This window comes from Vanellus vanellus (genome assembly GCF_965231255.1).
Source record: "Vanellus vanellus genome assembly, chromosome: 4".
Lineage (NCBI taxonomy): Eukaryota > Metazoa > Chordata > Aves > Charadriiformes > Charadriidae > Vanellus > Vanellus vanellus.
The window spans coordinates 18,442,263-18,461,446 of record NC_138909.1 but is presented as its reverse complement, the minus strand read 5'-3'; the positions used below and the strand labels follow the sequence as shown (position 1 = coordinate 18,461,446).

Sequence of the window (19,184 nt, the reverse complement as noted above, 5' to 3'; positions counted from 1 at the left end):
CCCGAACCCCTGGTGCCACAGGCACCCAAACCTGAGGCCCAGTGCACATTGGGGAGCTCACGACCGGGGCCAACGCTGTCACTTGCTTTGCAGCAGCACAGAGCCACAGTGTGTCAGAGCCAAAGGAAAGTAGCGGGGTTTCACATCCCTCGGTGATCACATGCTGGCTTGGGCAAAGGTTTGTCACAAGATGCTTCACGCAGCCTGGCTGAGGTTCTGCTTGCTGCGCTCCTCATCTGTTATTTCTCACCATCCTTTCAAGCAGTGCCACTCTTCTTCTGGGTCACTCAGATGTACAGGACAATGCCGTCTCGGAATCAACCGTCATCTCAGGAGCTCACAAGGTATAAAACAACTAAGGTAAAAATCAACAATCAAGTCAACTCCCTTGTAACAGACTACTCCAACCTGTTAATTATGTAACCTGCTACTTCCTTAATTCCCTAACTCACAAATTCACTGACTTGGCACTCGCGCACAAGCAGAAGAGCTACCAAAGGGTGCAAGCGCGGGTCCTGCTGTCCCTGTCCCCATCCCCATCCCCACGTGGCGGTGGGAGGCAGGAGAACCTCAGCAGTCCCGCTTCTCTTGGGCCAGCTCTGGAGACTTTCTTGGGTAAGATGACTTGTGTCTGCCTTCCAGCTTGGACGTATGCTCTGTGCCATTTCTACGGCCTCCCAAGTTTTATCCCAAGCTGCCAGCTGCTGCCACCACGCTACAGGGGATGATGGATGTTACCTTCTCCTGTCCCTTGTGTCCACATACAAGATGCCCTTGCTTTAACCTGATGGTGCTGCTCCCAGCACACATGAGGAACAGGGTGTCAGCCCAACAGCTGAGTCGGAGCTGAGTGAACAGCCACACGTGATGCATCACAAAGTTAATCCTACATTAACCAAGGTATTGGCAGAATGACATCCAAAACACTTTGCAACAGAATTTGACATGCAAATAATTTTTAAATGTATTGATGTTACTTAGTAAAATAAGTTGTACTGTTTATTAAAAAGGGCCTTTACTACTTAATAACAAAGATGCTTTTTAAGAAGGATGGGAGAAGGCAATCCGAGAGAGAGTTGGACTGGGAGAGATGATGTGCAAGAGGGGGAAACTGTGCAGCTCTGCACCTGCTGTGCGCACATCACCACAAGTCGTCTTCTGAGGAGAGCTTTGCAGTTTGATGACAGTCTCATTTCTCCCCTCTGCGTGCATGTGATGACTCTTGTGTATGACAGGACTTCTTCTGGGTGACTTCATCCACCCAGCACCCAACGTGCTCACCCCGATAGCCTCTCATGGTAGCTCTCTCTGTGTTTAACCCCCAGTTTTCTGACTTACCATGGCCTAAATAAATCAGCACTGAGCAGCTTGAACTCTTGAAGGCAACTTTTTGGTCCCCCCCACTGATTTCTTGAGCAAGGGCTGAAGACAGAAGATACAACAGTTGCCGCCTTTCCACCTGCTCCGTAGCCACATGGCTTCCTTGTGTGGATGTCCCAATATTTGAGGAACCCTGACAGCACAGCAGCTCATGACTGGGCTGTGAGACATGGGAAGGAGCGAGAAGATGCTCTCCCCATCCTACCCAGCGTATGAGAAAAAAACAGGCGACTGGTCCCCAGGTTGCACTGGCAGCAGGCTAGCTGTGGAGAATACCCTCACCAGATAAAGACCTAAGGGATGAGCCTGAGGGTGCCAGAGCCCTGCTTGGGGTTGAGCAACCAGGTCTTTATCACCCGACAGCTGGGAGAGGAAGTGTGCACTGCAGCACCAGACCTTCAGCCTGTCCTTTGCCCTGCCGAGAGCCACCTCAGCCTCCTCAGCTTCACGGACAACCTGTGCTTACACGGCCTGGGCTTTCTGCCCTGGGTCTTCCCCACAAGCAGGAAGGAGACAGACAGATACGGTCAGTGCGACACCTTTTCCAGTGACCTGTCAAATCTTTCGTTGATAGCATAACTGCACCTACTGTGTGGTGTCACGCATGCAGAAGTCAGGGCGGGGAGGAAGCATCATGCCAACACTAAGCAAATAAATTCTTTAAGGTCCCTTCCAACCAATGCTTAAATAAAGCACAACAGTAACGCAGGTATTGCCAAAGAACACATTATGGTGTACATGAAGTCTGAGCTTTCCTTCGTTTTTCTCTCACGTACTTTTGTTTCCATTTATATATTTCCTGAAAAAGAGGTTAATATGACAGCATTTGGGGGGAAATAAACTCTGATGAAGGTGGAAAATCTGTTTGACAAATATCTGGCCATGCTACAGCCAACACAAAATGCACACAGATCTTTCTCTTAAGCAGCCACTTAACACTGTTGAAGTTTCTCCTCAAAACAGTCCCCCCATGCTAAGCATATGCTGCTCCCTGCAGGGTTAGCTTGGAGATAAAATTATTTCCCTTCAATATACTTTTCATTCAGGAGCTGAACAATACTTTGGCGCCAGTCCAGGAAAAAAAAAACAAGGTACTGCAGAATCGGCATGCAGTTGCTTCTCCTTGGCCCTCACAATTTGTTGCAGGCTTGCTTCTGTTCTTTATGCAGTTGAAGAAACGTATTTTATATTAGGTATTTCTCCTTAGTACTCTACCTGTCATAGCCAAGAAGCTCTGCAGTTTGGAAGAATCGTGTTCTGCTGGTGTAAACATTCAGGGGCGGGTTTTGGTTTTGTTTTTTTTTTTTTTTTTTTTTTTTTCATTAGGGCTGGGATTTCCACGCAATCTTCCAGAAACGAAAGCTGTGGTTTTAGAAGTTTTGAAATTGGCATTTGCACACTGTTTTTTGTTGTTGGTTTTGGTTTGGTTTTTTAATTGTATTAGACCTCTTACTGCTTAGCTCAGACAAAATGATGTGTGTACAGCTGCCTGGCTGGGGGTAGGAGGATGGTATTTCTTAAACATCGCCATTCAGGAAAAGAAAAGTGCTGTAAAATCATACAAGGTGTTTTGTAATTTCTTTTGTAATTCTGGTACAGTATCTAGCACACACTGTGTTAAAATTTGCTCTGGCCTTTTGACTCTGTCACAAACTGCAGGGAGGCACTGCAGGAAACTCAGCTCTCCAGTATGCCAGGAACCTACAGCTAGTACCGAAACTTCACACTATCCATGGCTGATTAACATCCACATTTTTTCTTGTCAGCTTTGTTTTGAAGCTTAAGAGGATCTTCTCTCCTGGTATTTGCACTGTGGTGTGTTTAGAAACAAATTAATGGCCCTTTACTTTCTATTGCCAAAAGGAAAAAACAAAGCAGCGCCTACAAAATACGTTTTCCCTCTTCTGTTTCCCACACCAGTCCTTCATCACAACGGTTGTGCTTTCAGTGTCTTCCTTGAATAGTGGCTAACCACAATGCCATGCTGGTACAGGTGATGAGTTACCGTAATTTTCAGCTGGCTTTTTAGTGACTTCAGCCCACAGGATGCTCTGATCTTTCCACATGCTGACACACCTTTCTAACTTTATGCCACCTTTTCGTTCCAACTTTATGCTACCAGTGGCTGGTGCTATGTCTGGCCTCCTGACCTGGTGACCCCCTGCAGCTGGACTGCCTTCCAGCCATGCTGGCTGTCCCATGTCCTCTGGCCCATGCTGTTTGTACACCACAGTTCCTAAGCTAGGTGCCTGCAGCACATACTTTCCTGAAATTAGAGGAAGGGAAAAATCTGACCCCCTTGCATTAACGATACCATATTTACCAAGAAATACACGAATAGCAATATCCAAGCACAATTCGCCTTGGATGATCTTATGGCAGATCCCTCCCCCTCGCAAAGATGAGTGTGAAAGCTCCCGTGTGCCACTGTCCCAAGCAGGCTTCTGACTCAAAGATCCAGCCCCACCAGCAAGGCCTTGGCAACCCCTCCCAGTATCCCCGCAGGAACTAGCACCCATGGGTACCTACGGCTATGCCTGGACAAAGAGCTGGTGTTGCTCTGATACACCTTTCTACAAAGTACAATAAGGAGCACACAAAGGCAAACATTTGTGTTGGTTACAGAGTTTTCTGTTTCGCTGAGCAACTGCAAGCATTTCCCCTTTGCCTTTTCAAGGCACGTCTGACCTTCCTGCTGCCTCCAAAAGCACGTGTTATCTCAACGTCCTGTGGAAGAACATTTGGAAAGGAAAGGGGAGGAGAAATGCAACATTTGACACTGGCGGAGAGATTTCCAGAGGACACTGTGTATTTAAACAAAAGCACACTAGCTAATAATGAAGCTGCTGCTTAGAGATAGGTGTATTTCAGAATTTTTTAACAGACTATCTAAATACAGCGGAGAGTGTCTTTGTTAAGATTTGGAGTAGAATAGCTTGGGAATGGAAGGAGAGGAGATATGCACATATACCTGCCAGCAGATGCAAACAGGGTTTTAACCAGGAAGTAGTTTAGCCTTTGTCTCTACCACTTGAAAAGTTATTTATTTCTCATGCAACTAACACTTGCAGTATTATAGCCTAGAACCTAAACCGTTCTTCATTTTTCAGGCAATGAACCTAAAACACAGCTATGGGTTGTCTTTGTAAAATGCATTTCGAGATGAACTTGGAAAACCCCACGGAAAACATGCAATGATTTTCAAGTTTAGGACACAAGCACTGCTTTGAAATATGAATTTTTACTCTATTTAGCTACATCTTCTTCTTCCTCTCATTACAAGACAAACACTTGCCTGTGATAAGTTGTCACTGGACAAAGGAAACCAGTAGGTTCAAACGCACTATAAAATGTGAGCTCTTCCCAAATCTAGGCTACTTAAAGATGCTTTAATATGTTAAAAGGGATGAATAACTTTTTGCCACAACCTCTCTACGGTAATGTTACAAGTATTAAGAAACTGATCCACACTAATTACATGACAAGACTTTTTTATTACTACTAAATGCCTTATAACCAAAGTTCGACATGAAGTTGGATGCATCCAATTCTCCCTCTACAAAATGCAGCTTTGTCACACAATTGTTCAGAAATTTATTATTCTTCATATTTAAACTGCTTTTCTTCAACTTAATACTTCCTCCACCCCAAAATTATAAATCCTATTTAAGAATAATTTCTAAGAACCAAGGAGGCCCTAAAAGCAGTTACACTTCCTAATGTTTTCACATATTTCTTATACGCAGTCAGGCTGAAAAAACCACTTTTTTTAAATTTGCTTAAAAATATTTGACATCGCTTGTTTAAATAGTAAAAGAAAAAACAACTTTACAGGGTGTAGATTAAAAAGAAGTGTTCAGAACCCATAGAAGTCTGTTCCAGCCCCAAAAAGGATCTTCTGAGACCAAAGCCATTGACTCATATGTTATCTTATTTCCCTACAACAGGAACTTCTTTGCCTTTTCACCATCATCGGTAATGCAAAACTACAGTTAGCAATCCCTGAACGCATGACTCTGGACTGCAATGTCTCTCAGACATACCGGTTTAAATAACCTTAAAACATGATACCCATCTTCAGAGCTAGAGCAGGATGCAACCTTACTTTTGGTGCCACTGCACGCACAGTTGTGCCCCACCACTCAAGGAGCACAGCAGACATCAGGAAGAGTTGTTGGAATACCAAAATGAGTTTGGCAACCAAACGCTCTGCATCACCAAAGCACAGCCCCACATGCAGGCATACGCAAAGCCACCTGTGGAGCACAGCGCACTTGCATTGCCTACTGGTATGTAAATGGAGGTAAATTCCACTGTATCATTTTCCTAGAACAGGTGTGTCTGTTGCTCCTTCACATGAATTAATTCCAGAACGCACCATAAAAGCTCTTTAAAACGGTGAGCCAATGAAAAGATTAACTACCGTACAAATTATGTAACTGAGAGCATAAACCAGTTGAAAACATGAACAGTTTGGAGCAATGGAATTGTTAGCCAGCAGTTGCTATTTTTATTGTTTATAGGCACCCTCCTATAAACAAGTTCTTCCTGTAAGACTACAAGTAAAAACCAGCAGGCATAACTCAAAAGGAACAGAATTAAAAATAAAAAAAATGAGCATCACTTTGCATGATGAATTTGTAGCTCAGGGTCAACCACCAGTCACAGACACAGACACACTTGGAAATAGCTCTGCGCTGCTGTTTTTGTTTCAAGTCAGTAGTCTGTGTTCAAATCATTCTTGATAAATGAGCTCAGCTCACTCTGTGCAGGCAACTTGGCAGAAGCCTGTTCTTTTCACGTGAAAAGGAAACACTGCCAGCAATCGCAGCAAGAGCAAAAGGTAATTTTAAACACTTCTCTATTGATTTCCTATTCTGGACCTCACACACTCACAGAGTCCTGACTGCTTCTAGACATCTCAGGATAAAAACTGTTACTGCAATTCTTTCACACAACAAGCTCCAACTCAAACTGAAAATTATCCATGTAATAAATCAGAACACCAAACACGTTCAGCCAAATTTTATTTACATCCTGAAATCACTTTGCATTTTCCCATGTGCTGTCACTAAGAGACATTTATTTCATACAAAATCTTGGGCTCACGGTCTTGAGAGCTTGACATAACTTTGCTTGTACTACACAGGACCAGCAGAGCACCTTCACTTGTTGAAGCTTCTGTGGAGGCTGACGTCATTTAAGGATAATCAAAACTTATATTGTAGGATAATCTCATTTGCATGTTTTTAGAAAAAAGACTGTTTTCATCAGCTTTTATAAATAGAGTATAAAGCAGTTCCAGTTATGATAAAAGTATTTTCCTTCTTACAGTACTTACATTTTAGCTGGACTAAAATATCAGTATTTATAGTAATTTCAACTACCTGTTTTCTAAAGGCTTGTCTACATTTTTTGAGTCTCTCTGTTTCCAGAGATTTCCAAGCACAATCCCTGTGAAGAGCAGAACTCCTACAGTACGATTTGAAGCAAATTTCTTCCAACAGTCTTCAGGTTTGTCTATGTCCAAAGTGTAAATCTGCAAAAGCACAGAATAACATTCTGGCATTATTATTCTACGGACTCATAAGTATTTGACACATCACAAAAAGACACAAAAAGGCCTGTAACTTCAAAAACTGAATCTCAAATTCTAAAGTCTATCCTTACCTCCATAATAAACAGGAATACTCTGTACTTGCAAAGAATTGTTTTATATCTGGCATCTATTTTTACTTGACAGATTTATTCAACATAAGTAGGAAAGTCAAGGATCACATATGAACACGATTTCTGGACCCTCTCAATGAAGGACCGTATAAATAGCCTGGACACTGGTGTGTCTGGTTTGATATTCAAAAATGTAAAAATATCAGGGGATGTAAATAAGTCTTTTTAAGATCTTCCTCAGTAGGTAGCCACCTAATTCTTCAATGGAAACTTTAAATAAAAAGAAAACTCCTCCAAACCTGCCTGCACCTTTAAATCTCTGCTGCAAGGTGTTGCTCCGTATTTCAGTAGAGACAAGGCGCTGGAGAGCCAGCAGTGAACCAGGCTAACTGGAATGCACAGGAAGGTGCCCGGCCCTGCCTAGTCACACAGGGCTGGTTTAGTCCAGTCACTCTTAGCCATGTCTGTTCAACTCTTGCAAAAAAGAACCAGGACACCTGCAGCAACAGCGAGAAGGAAGGCTTGCCCAGCTTGGCAGCTGTTTGCTGTGAGTCACAACTAGAGGTGGAAAAAAAACCTCACACACTGCAGCAAGAGCAAAGTTACTGAAAAAATATTCTTGGAAACAAAACTTGGTGCAAAAGTCTTGAGAAGGATGACAAGAGGAAATGTTAAGCAAAACAAGCGGGGTCTATAAAGATGATGAGGGGACTGGAACATCTTTCTCATGAGGAAAGATTGAGGGACTTGGGTCTTTTTAGTCTGGAGAAGACTGAAGGGGGATCTTATCAATGCTTATAAATACTTAAAGGGAGAGTGCCAGTGGGATGGGAACAGTCTTTTTTCAGTGGTGCCCAGTGATAGGACAAGAGGTAACAGGCACAAACTTGAACATAGGAAGTTCCATCTAAACACGAGGAGGAACTCCTTTACTTTGAGGGTGGCAGAGCACTGGAACAGGCTGCCCAGAGAGGTTGTGGAGTCTCCCACCCTGGAGACATTCAAAACCCACCTGGATGCTGTCCTGTGCAACCTGCTGTAGGTGACCCTTCTCTGGCAGGGGGGTTGGACTAGATGATCTCCAGAGGTCCCTTCCAACCCTGACCATTCTGTGACTCTGATTTTGTGAAGTGAAAGGATTAATAGAAAAGTACGCCCCAAAACCTGAAACCTTGCAATTCAGCCTCTGAAGGAGTCAAAACAGAACATATCCAACTAAAGGAAGTGAAACCTTCTCTGGGAAACCTGTTCCTCTGCCATTTGTGGTTGTAGAGAGGCAACAGGGCTGGGTTCTGATCAAATAATCTGAAACGTTGTCCACAAGGCTCTAAAACATGATGTTATCCACACTTTTGAAAACCTGTCAGCCCCTCAAGCACAGAGAACTGACCACACTGAAGTGACAACTAAAACCCAACAGAAGCCAAGCCACAAGATACATCTTTAGAAACGCAAAGCAAATAAAATGTTGAGGGATAGTAGTTGTTTAGTGTAGATAACTAAGTTTTAGTTAGAATAAATTACTTGGGATTATAATATGGTGTGATTTGTCCTGTTTGCCTAGCTTTACTTAGCATGAGTAGCTACATTTGCTGAAGCCTGTAGGCTGCAAGAGAGTTATTTTTCTTCATACTTTTTCTAACAGATGATACAGTGCTGTGTTTAGTCTTTTAGTATGGGAAAGATGTTGACATCACACTGATGTTTTGGTAGTGTTTTTCCCAAGTCTCAGACTCTTCAGTTCTCCATGTTCTGCCAGCAAGCGCAGGCACATGAGGAGTATAAACCAGAAGGTACAGAGGCTCCAACCCTTGGCTGAAACTGCAAATCAACAAGATAAGAACCTGCCTGCCTGGACACAGAAAAAAATTCCAATAAGATGTTAGAAGACCCCAGACCAAAAATCACCACTGGACTAAAAGATGCATGGACAGCGCGTGAATGGTGCGTGTGTGAGGGTCAGATGTATAGATCACAAGGGTATAATTGCCCAGGGATTTCTTTGTTTGGGGTCCCTCTCTTTGGAGACACCCAGCCTGGGCTGTCATACCTTTCAATTAAATTAGTTAGTTTATAAAATCCGACGCCTGAGACTCTGCCACAGGGAACTTAGGGTCGAACTTGCAGAAGGAGGAAGTGCGCCCGAGAGTAAGCAAGTGTGTGTGTGTGTGTGTGCGTGCAACACCATGAATGGTGTGTGAATGCTTGGGCAGTGGCTTCTCCTTTAACATAAAGGATGTTATTTTTCTAACAGTGAACTTCTTGAATTTGACATCTTCATGACCCAAATTTCTCTGTCTCAGGCACAAATTCAATGAATTAAGGAAAACCTACCCCTCATGTGTCTTACTCAGCATTCTAAACTAAAGCACACATTCAGAAATCTTGAACAACAAGATAAGCATGAGAATGTTTAGGCAGAACTAATATTAAAATAATCACTCAAAAAGAAGCTACTCTGTGATACACAGAACAATTCTGCTTTTGTGATTTTGACAATCCAAATAATTGTTGGGCAGTCTTCACCACTTACACGCAATAGGTCTGCACTTACATATAAAAACCATCCCTGTAGGAAAGTAATTTCCATTTGTGCCAAAACTACAATGTAAGGCCTCTCTTACAATTGAAACTGTGAATGACTATGCAGCAGAGCATAGCATTCTTTCCCTCAGATTTCCAAGCACAATTGCTATGAGAAGCAGTGGCTGACAAGTACCAGACTCCCTCAGCACAAGAATTCTCTTACTCAGAGTTATGTTTAAAATACATCACCTGCATGAGCTCCCCCTATTAGAGTGTAACATAAGTCCAGTGTACTTTAAAAAGTTTCATGATAACCACAGACTTAACTTCTCAGACTGTTGACAGTTTTACTACTTGAAACACATAAACCTCTTTGCTATCACTCACCTACCAAGACCAGGAATTGGTTTTGATATAGACTGACTTGCCACTACAAGACTGGGCAACACAGTTGTTAGAATTCAGAAAGAACAGGGTAACAAAATCCTATCTGCCTCCTTCACTGACAAAGCTGATTTCTTTCTTTCTGTTATTCATGAAAATTTCTAAACTAAGATAACTGCAAGACTGAATTGGATTGTTTAGAAGAAAAAGAACTGTGAATTAGAACTGTCAATTACCATAAAATTGTAATATTAACATCTGCTACAGGTAGTAGTGAACAAGACACATAAAATTTTGTTATACAGTCAGATCCCAGACCAAAGCTCCAGATCACAGTACAGAATAATTATTTAGATGTAAAATTAAACATCTGAGAGACAGAACGTGCAACATTAATTTTCATATAGCTACTGTACAGTACACTATAAAACAAAAAGCCTGCATGTGTCCTTGATACTGTAGACCATATAATCTTTCAAAGTAAATGAATGAATTATCATAATATACATCAATTGCAGTCTCCAATTATATGTGCCAGACATATCAAGAGCCATATCAGAGCAGTAAAAACTGCACAATCTTGCAGGATATTGTGGTGGATCTAGCTCCAGCTGGTACTGGAAGTGAGAAGAAAAATATTTCCTTGAGATCACAGCTTAATATGAGGCAGTTGTTCTGGTTAGGAATAGATTGAAAACCTGTGCTTCACAGTCTTTGGACCACTGGAGGTCTCTTCAAACAAAAGGTCTGCAAAAGGTACTTAAGAGAAGCAAACTTATTGTCAGAAGACTTCAGTTCTCTTTACAGGTATTGTGCGTTTTTCGGGAGTTGGTGAATTGATGAGGGTTGAAAAGCACTCTGATTTCTTGTCAAGAACTTCCACATGGAAAAAGTATAAATAAATCCATCATACCTGGTGTACTAGGTGACCCCCTATGGCAGCCACAGCTGAGTAATATGGGAACGTCTGGTTAGAATTCATTCCTGCCACGCACAAACTCAGGAGCATTGCAATGCTGAAGCCACTGAGCCACTTCTTTGTATCCTCCTTGAACTGTAATGCTGTTGACTTCACACCGATAATGATATCATCCTTCTTATCCTAGAACGAAAGGGTGAATTAGCAAAAAAATCCACAATCCAACTGCCACTTCATAAGGAAAATAAGAAAGGGGGCCTTGCTTAAGTTTCCAATGCTTCTTATTAGGAAACTGATTTAAGTGCATTTGTAGGTCCCTACATTAACATTTAAATTTGAAGTTTGGTCCTTAGAGCTGCTTTAGCAACCAAGAGCTAATACCGATGTCAAATTTATTTACACAATGCAAATGCGTAAGCACACAAAGTGCACTATACCTCCAGATTTCTACCTGATATGTAGAACATTTGCAAAGAGCAATAAAAGGTGCAAGGGCTGGGGTTTCTTTGGAGCTGCTTTAGCTCAGCTGAAGGTGAAGAACTGCAGCGGGTTAGTACTGCTGTTAGACAACAAAGTTATAAATTAAACACACAAACATACACAGGTATGTAAAATTACCCACTGTCACTCTACCTGATGTGCATAAATGGTATCGTATACCAGTGTCCACATTACTCCAGCAAAGTACAAGGGCAAACACACAGACCACTCACATGACCCTTTGATGGCTGACCAGCCAAGAAGGGCTCCCCAATTAAATGTAAGTCCTAAAAACATAAGGAGAGTAAAAAACCCAAAAGAGTTAATAGATGTCCAGGAGCAATCTAAATTACATATACAGAATAAAATATTATTTGTTTGAGCAGCTTTTTGTACAATATTGGCATCTCAATTTTTCCACCATTTATTTTCAGGTAGGTAATAAATACAAGTAATTTGATATTAATTACTCTGGACATACAAGGAGAAATATGTATAGCCATGCATTTTCCCCCAGTTTAAATTTGACTTCATTAGCATAGGGAAACATTTGCACAGAACTATTCCAGTCTACTCAAACAATGGGTCTAAAGTTAAAATGATTAGATGACACTATAACAAAAAGTGTCAGTAAAAGACTGCAAAAGAGTACACAGCAGCCAACCAGGGTACTTCAAGGCTGAAAATGGCAATTTTGATTGAAAAAGCTGAAGGCAGTTGGAACATGAAAGCCAAGATAAAAAGATATCTTTCAGTAGCTCAACCTGAAATATAAGAACCATCAGTTTCTGCACAGGAGTTATTTTAGAGGCTGAAGACTGAAATGCAGAACAAATGCACGTTTAAGAAAGTCTTCAAGATAACCCCAAAACTAAAGCTGATTCTCAAATGCAAAATATTTCTTTTCTCCCTCCCCTCAGTCTGTCAAAATCAGGAACTGATTTTTAACAAAAAAAAAAAAAAAAACCAACAAGAACAAACAACCTAAACTTTAACTCTTATATGTGTTACAAATTGCTTAAGAAGCTTCTAGCACCACAGAACTTTGTCTATAAGGTATTTTTATTTTAATATAAAGTTTAAAAAAAATCAGTTTGCTGAAGTTCAATTACTAATTTTTAAAACACCCCAAAAACTACATCTGAAGAAAAAAATAGTAAAAATATTTCCAGCTCACCCAAAACTAACTGTGGCCAATATGTTATTCTCTTCATCAGAGGGTAGGTGATCACAAGAGATAAAGAGGCTGCTCCCAGAACAATACTGTAAAAAGTACCAAGAGGTGTATTGTTTGCCAGTCTAAAGATCACAAGATATAGTGCAGTGCTACAGGAGCTGTACATAGTACTGAACTAATTCTTTCACTTTCAAATACAATTCCGTGACTCCTCCCTCTGCCCCCAACACCTCTGCTGCTGAAAATCTCTGTGCTTAACTCTGGGCCTGGAATAAAATTTTAAAAAAACAAAAGATAATTTATACGTCACCTATAGTAATTCAGACACAGAAGCACACAAAGTGCCAAGCTAAGCTGTCCTCCAAGAAAAACAAAAGACTGAAAAGTGGAGATATCGCCAGCTGCCAGGGGCCTACTTGCTGTCCTTGCAACCTAAAAATGGAAAGAATAATGTTAATACCAAATCCAACATAACACATTCCAATGTCTCTTAAAACTAAAAGTCACACCATTAGCATATAAGCAGAATCATAAACAGAAATAGGTCACAGAACGTATAAGATGAGGTTCTTTCAATGATACAAACCTAGCATATCATCACGGACATTAGCTGTATTTCTAACCAGCAGCACTTATAATAGAAGCATGCAGGCTTTAAAAACTAGAGCAGAAATAAAGTGCCACTTGTGTGCAATGAGGCTGATTAGAAACACCATAGACTTAAAGAGTTGTGAGCTAACTATCCCAATTTCAAGCAGCACCTCTGTGCTTAAACACTTTAAAGTGATTACCATGTAAAATATTGTAAAGATGCAGGGGTCATTTAGCACGCATAACCATTGTTAATAACCATGAAAGGACAATTAATTTAATCCTAGTCAGGATACAATTGAGTTTAGAAACTCTGTCTGGAACAAGAAATCATACAAGGCAAACTGAAGGAAGAAACAAATAGCAGAAGAAAGTTAAACTGAAATGTATGGCGAGGTACTTGCCAAAGGTGACCATTTCCAAAAGAAAAAAAAAAAAAGACAAAAAGTTTTGCACATTGATTAAAAGTGTGAAGTCCATTCAAAGAGGTTCAAAAGCCAACTTTTTACAGAATACTATGTATGTATAAAGTGTTCTGCATATGCTTTAATAATGTTTATTAAAATAAACTCTTTTAGTTTGTTCTCCCCCCCTAATCAGGTTCTGTTAAATGTCAAATACTGCTTTTGCAGTTTAAACATGCACTTAACGTATTTGTGACCAATTCCACTGCACATTGTAACCAAACATAGGATGTTTCATTTAAAGAAAAGAAAACATTTACCAAGTAATCAGTAACACAAAATCTAAAACCACCATCACCAACACAAGCCAACATCCTGCTATCAACCTGGCCTATATCGTACTTGTTATGAAGATATCCTTTTAAAGTGTGTAAGAAAGAGCTGCGATGGGAATTTTTAAAACTTTACATCTAACCACATCACATTAATGCATAAATGAGTTAATTATATTGAAAATTCCATCTTACAAATCACACACCCCACCCTGTCAAATATTTTTAGCATATGTAGCTGTTAACAACCTCTGAAACCTAAACCATCTGAAGCTGCCACAAAACCTGTACTGATTCATTGCCTCCCCAACCGCACAAATGTAACAGTGCTGTAAGAACTCGACATATAGGATTGGCTCATTATCATGTCTCTTGCCCACGCTGCAACCCAAACCCCAAAACCAGAGGAATAATACAGAGGAAAAGAAAACAGGACAAGCCAACGGTGATGCATCACTGGGATACTCCCCTCCAAACCGGCACCTGTGCACATTTCAACATTTGACACTGGGCACTGCCTTTTGCTTACTTCCCTCTATTGAACAAAAGAGAGATGAAAAATACAACATAATAGGATTAGCCCAGTAGGGCTGGGCTAATACTCTTAACAGCCATTCTCACGAAGAAATTAACAATACTCAAGGAAAACCTGCTCCTGAAAACTAAAAAAAAAAAAAAAAAAGTGGTTCTTGTGTAGACCCTAACTAGCAAGTGTAGCAAAAAAGTGTTATTTTGTTCTGTCATGCAGAACAAAGTTGAAAAATAAACTTGTTCAAGTACTACCTACAGCTGACAACATCACATATTTTATCCTACACAGAGGTTAAGTACTCTAGAAGACTTAGTCCTAGAGAGAGAAATGTTATACAAAAGAAAATTATTTCTACTATTCTAGGAGGCAACATAGACAAATTAATTGTACGCATCTCAGACAGAAACACAGAATAATTTCTGAACCTGGAGCCCTATGCCTACACTCAGCAAGTGCGTTGGTAATAACAGAGATGAGCAGACATGTACTTGGTTAACTAACTGGCAATTCACTTCCCTAGGTCTTTGCAAGCTCACGGGGCTTCCTCTACCTTTTTGTCATAGTCACGATCCCACATGTCATTGATCGTGCAGCCGGCTCCCCGCATGAGCACTGCTCCGACGCCGAAGAGGGACAGCATGTGCCAGTCGGGGAGGCAGCCCGGCTCAGCCGCCAAGCCGATGCTCCAGGTGCACGGCAGGTACAGCAGCCACGTCCCTGAGGGAAGACAAAATCCCCGGCTGGGGTGAGGGGGGGAAAAACGAGGAGCGGGGGTGGGGGGCCGCGGGGCAGGAGAGCAGCTGCCCGCTGAGGAACGGCACTGCCGAGCACACACACGCACGCGATTCTAAGGCAAAACCCCCTGCCCGGAGCCAGGGCGCTTGTGGACGGGTAGCGCTGCTACAGCCACCAGCACCGGACCCGCCACACCGCCGCTCCCGCCTCCCCACCCCTCGTCGGGACCGGCATCACCCGCGCCCCCCGGTCCGCAGCGTCCGCCCCAGCGCCACGCATCGCCATGGCTGCCACGTCGCCATGGTGACCGCGTCGCCATGGCTACGGCGCCACCCCTCCCCTCCCCGCCCCGCCCCGCTCACCGGCGGGCTGGTGCAGCCGCATGAGGCGCAGGTAGGGCCGCAGCGGGCCCGGGGCGGCGCCCACCAGCTCGGCCGCTGAAAAACTGAGCGGCCGCGGGGGTACCGACGGCGCAGAGGGTCGGCGCAGCGGCGGGGAGACGGCGACGGCGGCGAGGGGCAGGCGGCCGGCGCGGAGGCCGGGGACGCCCCGACAGAGCCGCGCCAGGAGCGCCGCCATCTTGCCGCCGCCCTTCCGGCGGGGTGGTGTCACGCGGCGCCGCGCATGCGTAGCTCCCCGGTCCAGGGGAGCAGGGCCGGGCGTGACGCGCGCCGTGGTTGAGGCCGCGTCGAGGCGTCTCCGCCTCGGGATTCCTGGGGTGGGTGTCGCCGCTCCTCGCCCGGCTGGCGTCTGCTGACTGGTTCCTCGCTGTCGGGAATCGAAGCTGCGGGTCAGGCCGGGCGGAGTCCGCCCCGGCGGCGCTGGAGCGGCCGTTTCCCTGTAGGCCGCGGGGCCCGGCAGGTATCGGCGGGAATGGGTCTGCCGTGGCCCTAGCGCAGGTACGGAGGGCGGCAGCCAAGTCTTCTTCGTGCACGGGGTGTGAGGGAGGCTGGAGCTTCGCCTGCCGCCGGCTTCAAGCGGTGAATACTGACAGAGCACTCGAGGGGGCCGATGGCAAAACAACAGGATGCACGGATTTAATAACTTCTGTCATCTTGAGTTATGGCACCTCAGCACCTCGCTAAAAGAATGTGTGCTGGTTTTACTACTAAATTTCTTCAAAGTCTTCCATGCTATTTCTTGAAATCCCATAGATGACTGTATATCATCAAAACATACCATCAAGACACCTATGTTCTTGCATCAGCATATGTCTTATCTCCTGAACTTTTCCAGACTATAGTTAATAAAAAATTCTGTTTTCACGTATGGCCTTCAGATCTCTGTCCTCATTCAGTTTTCCTGCCATCTTATCTGAGTTGTTGCATAAATGGGAGAGAAGGGAGCTTTGGAAGGAACCATAAAAACCTTGTCTCTTGGTTTCAGTGATAAAATCTCCCCAGGTTTGCAACTGGAAGATTTCCTGGAGAGTAAGGTGTCCCTGTAGTGTATAACTTCTATCTCATTCCACACTTCCTTCAGCTTGAACAGCTGACACACTGACAAGAGAAAACCATTTTGAACTTTAATTTCCCGAAATGTTGACTACCAGGAAGAAGTAAAAAACCAATGTGGTGGAGAAGTGACTTTCACATTTTTCCATTCGCTGTTTTAATGAGCAGTAAAGTGATTTGCACAGGGCCATAAAAGAAACAGTTGCTCAACTCTGAAAAGTTTAACTCATATCTTTTTTTTTTTTTGTGACATTGGCTCTGTTTCCCACTGACAAGGTCAGTCATCGTGGGCTTTATTTAGGTACGGATGAGTGCCCAAGGCATATTTGAACAGTGAATTCCAAAGGGCAGCGAGCGAGTCCCGGCAATGTGTGCCCACAGCCTTTCTGCTTGCTGTGTTTGTAGGAACTCCAATACTCTGGAGTTTCACTGGGTGGGTGCTTCTCTGTAGGGACACTGTGGGAGTTTTTTTTTAATGTGTGATGTGGTGAGCAAACCCTGGACCATCTGCAGACAATTTTTAAGGTTATGAAAGTGAAGCAGAAAAGCAAACTTATTGTCAGTAGATTTATGTTCATTTGGCTGACCTGCTGGAGAGCAGCTCTGTGGAAAGAGACCTGGGAGTCCTGGTGGACAACAGGATGACCATGAGCCAGCAATGTGCCCTGGTGGCCAAGAAGGCCAATGGTGTCCTGGGGGGCATCAAGAAGCGTGTGGCCAGCAGGTCGAGGGAAGTTATCCTCCCCCTGTGCTGTGCCCTGGTGAGTCCATTGTGTTTAGTTCTGGGTTCCCTGGTTCAAGAAGGACAGGGAACTGCTGGAGAGGGTCCAGCAAAGGGCTTCAAAGATGATTAGGGGATTGGAACATCTCTCTTAGGAGGAAAGGCTGAGGGACTTGGGTCTTTTTAGTCTGGAGAAGAGAAGACTGAGGGGGATCTTATCAATGCTTATAAATACTTAAAGGGAGAGTGCCAGTGGGATGGGAACAGTCTTTTTTCAGTGGTGCCCAGTGATAGGACAAGAGGTAACGGGCACAAACTTGAACATAGGAAGTTCCATCTAAACATGAGGAGGAACTCCTTTACTTTGAGGGTGGCAGAGCACTGGAACAGGCAGTCCAGAGAGGTTGTGGAGTCTCCCACCCTGGAGACATTCAAAACCTGCCTGGATGCTGTCCTGTGCAACCTGCTGTAGGTGACCCTTCTCTGGCAGGGGGGTTGGACTAGATGATCTCCAGAGGTCCTTTCCAACCCTGACCATTCTGTGATTCTGTTTGATTCTGTGATTATAAGGTGGCAAGGCACCTCATTGAAAAAAAATCTAGGGAATAGTACATTTCAGACTTTGAAAAATCACCAAAAGCTATTAAGGCCCCACTGTTTTGTTTCACTCAAATCTGAGTGGATGGTCAAATTGCCCCTTATTCTAAGGAGATTATCGGTTTCCTTGTTTTCACTTACGTTAAATGATCACCTATACAAAGGTCTGATGACTCAACTTACCTTGCAGTTCCTTGCAGGAACTGATTTACAAGGTGAGTCATCTAAGCTCCAGAGTCAAAAATGCAAAAGTAAATCAGAATGGAATAGAGAGAGATAATAGTTGTTGTTCCTGGTCTCAGATAAGCCTGTGTGTGTACATATAGAGACATTCAGGGTTGATACCACAAGGTTTACAACATTCATAGAGGCAAAAGAAAGCCCTTGAGATAAGGTGCCCATGGGGCAGGCGTTGCTGCTGCAGATGGGTCCTGCGATGGTCATGTTCGCCTCTGGTTCTGACCATCCCTGTCTTGGTGGTGCTGGGATCTCTGGTTTCCTGTGCTCCTCTCCCTCCTGCTTTGTTTGCACAGAGCTAATGGTAGCTATATGCTTAATACACCCTTTGTGAAGAGAAGTCATCTGTGTGTGTGGAGAGCTTTTAAAGTTGAAAGCAGTTACGTGAGCTGTAAATGACACCTCTCACCACCCCGCCATATGGAGACCCAGGCTGTGTGCTCAGAGGAGACCTGGCTGGGAGGTGAAGGCAGCGCAGTTGTCATTTGCACGCCCAGACATCCCTGTACCCCTCCTAGTAGTTCCTGCATGCCAACCATCAGCCCGTGTATTGTGTCTGAGTCAGACAGTGGGGTGAAGGGCTTCTGAACTGGTGGTCAACTACAGTTGAAGCACACCGACTGGGATATGCTTTCCTTCATTTGTATTTACATGGTACTCCTTGTTGGGAATCATACAAAGCGCAGATGATGTATGACCAAAAGAAATGTAGGGAGTTTCGCGGGATCAGTGTGTCAAAAAAGGAGTCTTAAAAAAAAAAGGAAGAATGCCAAAAGCTGGTATAAATCACTTTAATTAAAATCTTTAAATATAAAAGTCACAAGCATTGGAATAAACAAAATTGTTAGAAAAGTTCTAAAAAGGAGCTACCAGGCAAACAATAACTTTGATGTCTTAGTTGTAACTTATATTACTATAATAATAGTATATTTTTAACTTTATGTTGACTGTACATGACTTTCCACTCCATTTTATGCTGTCTTTGCTTCTTTTATTGAACTTGGACAATGTAAACAAACTTCACCGTCCTTGTTCTCATTTCTGA

The 19,184-nt window shown here is 43.3% G+C and overlaps 1 protein-coding gene across 1 annotated transcript; it reads right to left on the bottom strand.

Moving 5' to 3' along the window:
• Positions 1 to 6,390: 6,390 nt before the first annotated feature.
• Positions 6,391 to 15,718, bottom strand: COQ2 (coenzyme Q2, polyprenyltransferase). Its single transcript, XM_082482238.1, has 7 exons — positions 15,493 to 15,718; positions 14,946 to 15,112; positions 12,847 to 12,968; positions 12,537 to 12,622; positions 11,513 to 11,646; positions 10,874 to 11,062; positions 6,391 to 6,919 (listed from the first exon to the last, which is right to left on the bottom strand). The coding sequence occupies exons 1-7, from the start codon at positions 15,707 to 15,709 to the stop codon at positions 6,764 to 6,766; spliced, it is 1,071 nt and encodes a 356-aa protein (XP_082338364.1). The 5' UTR covers positions 15,710 to 15,718; the 3' UTR covers positions 6,391 to 6,763.
• Between the last annotated feature and the right edge of the window lie 3,466 nt (positions 15,719 to 19,184).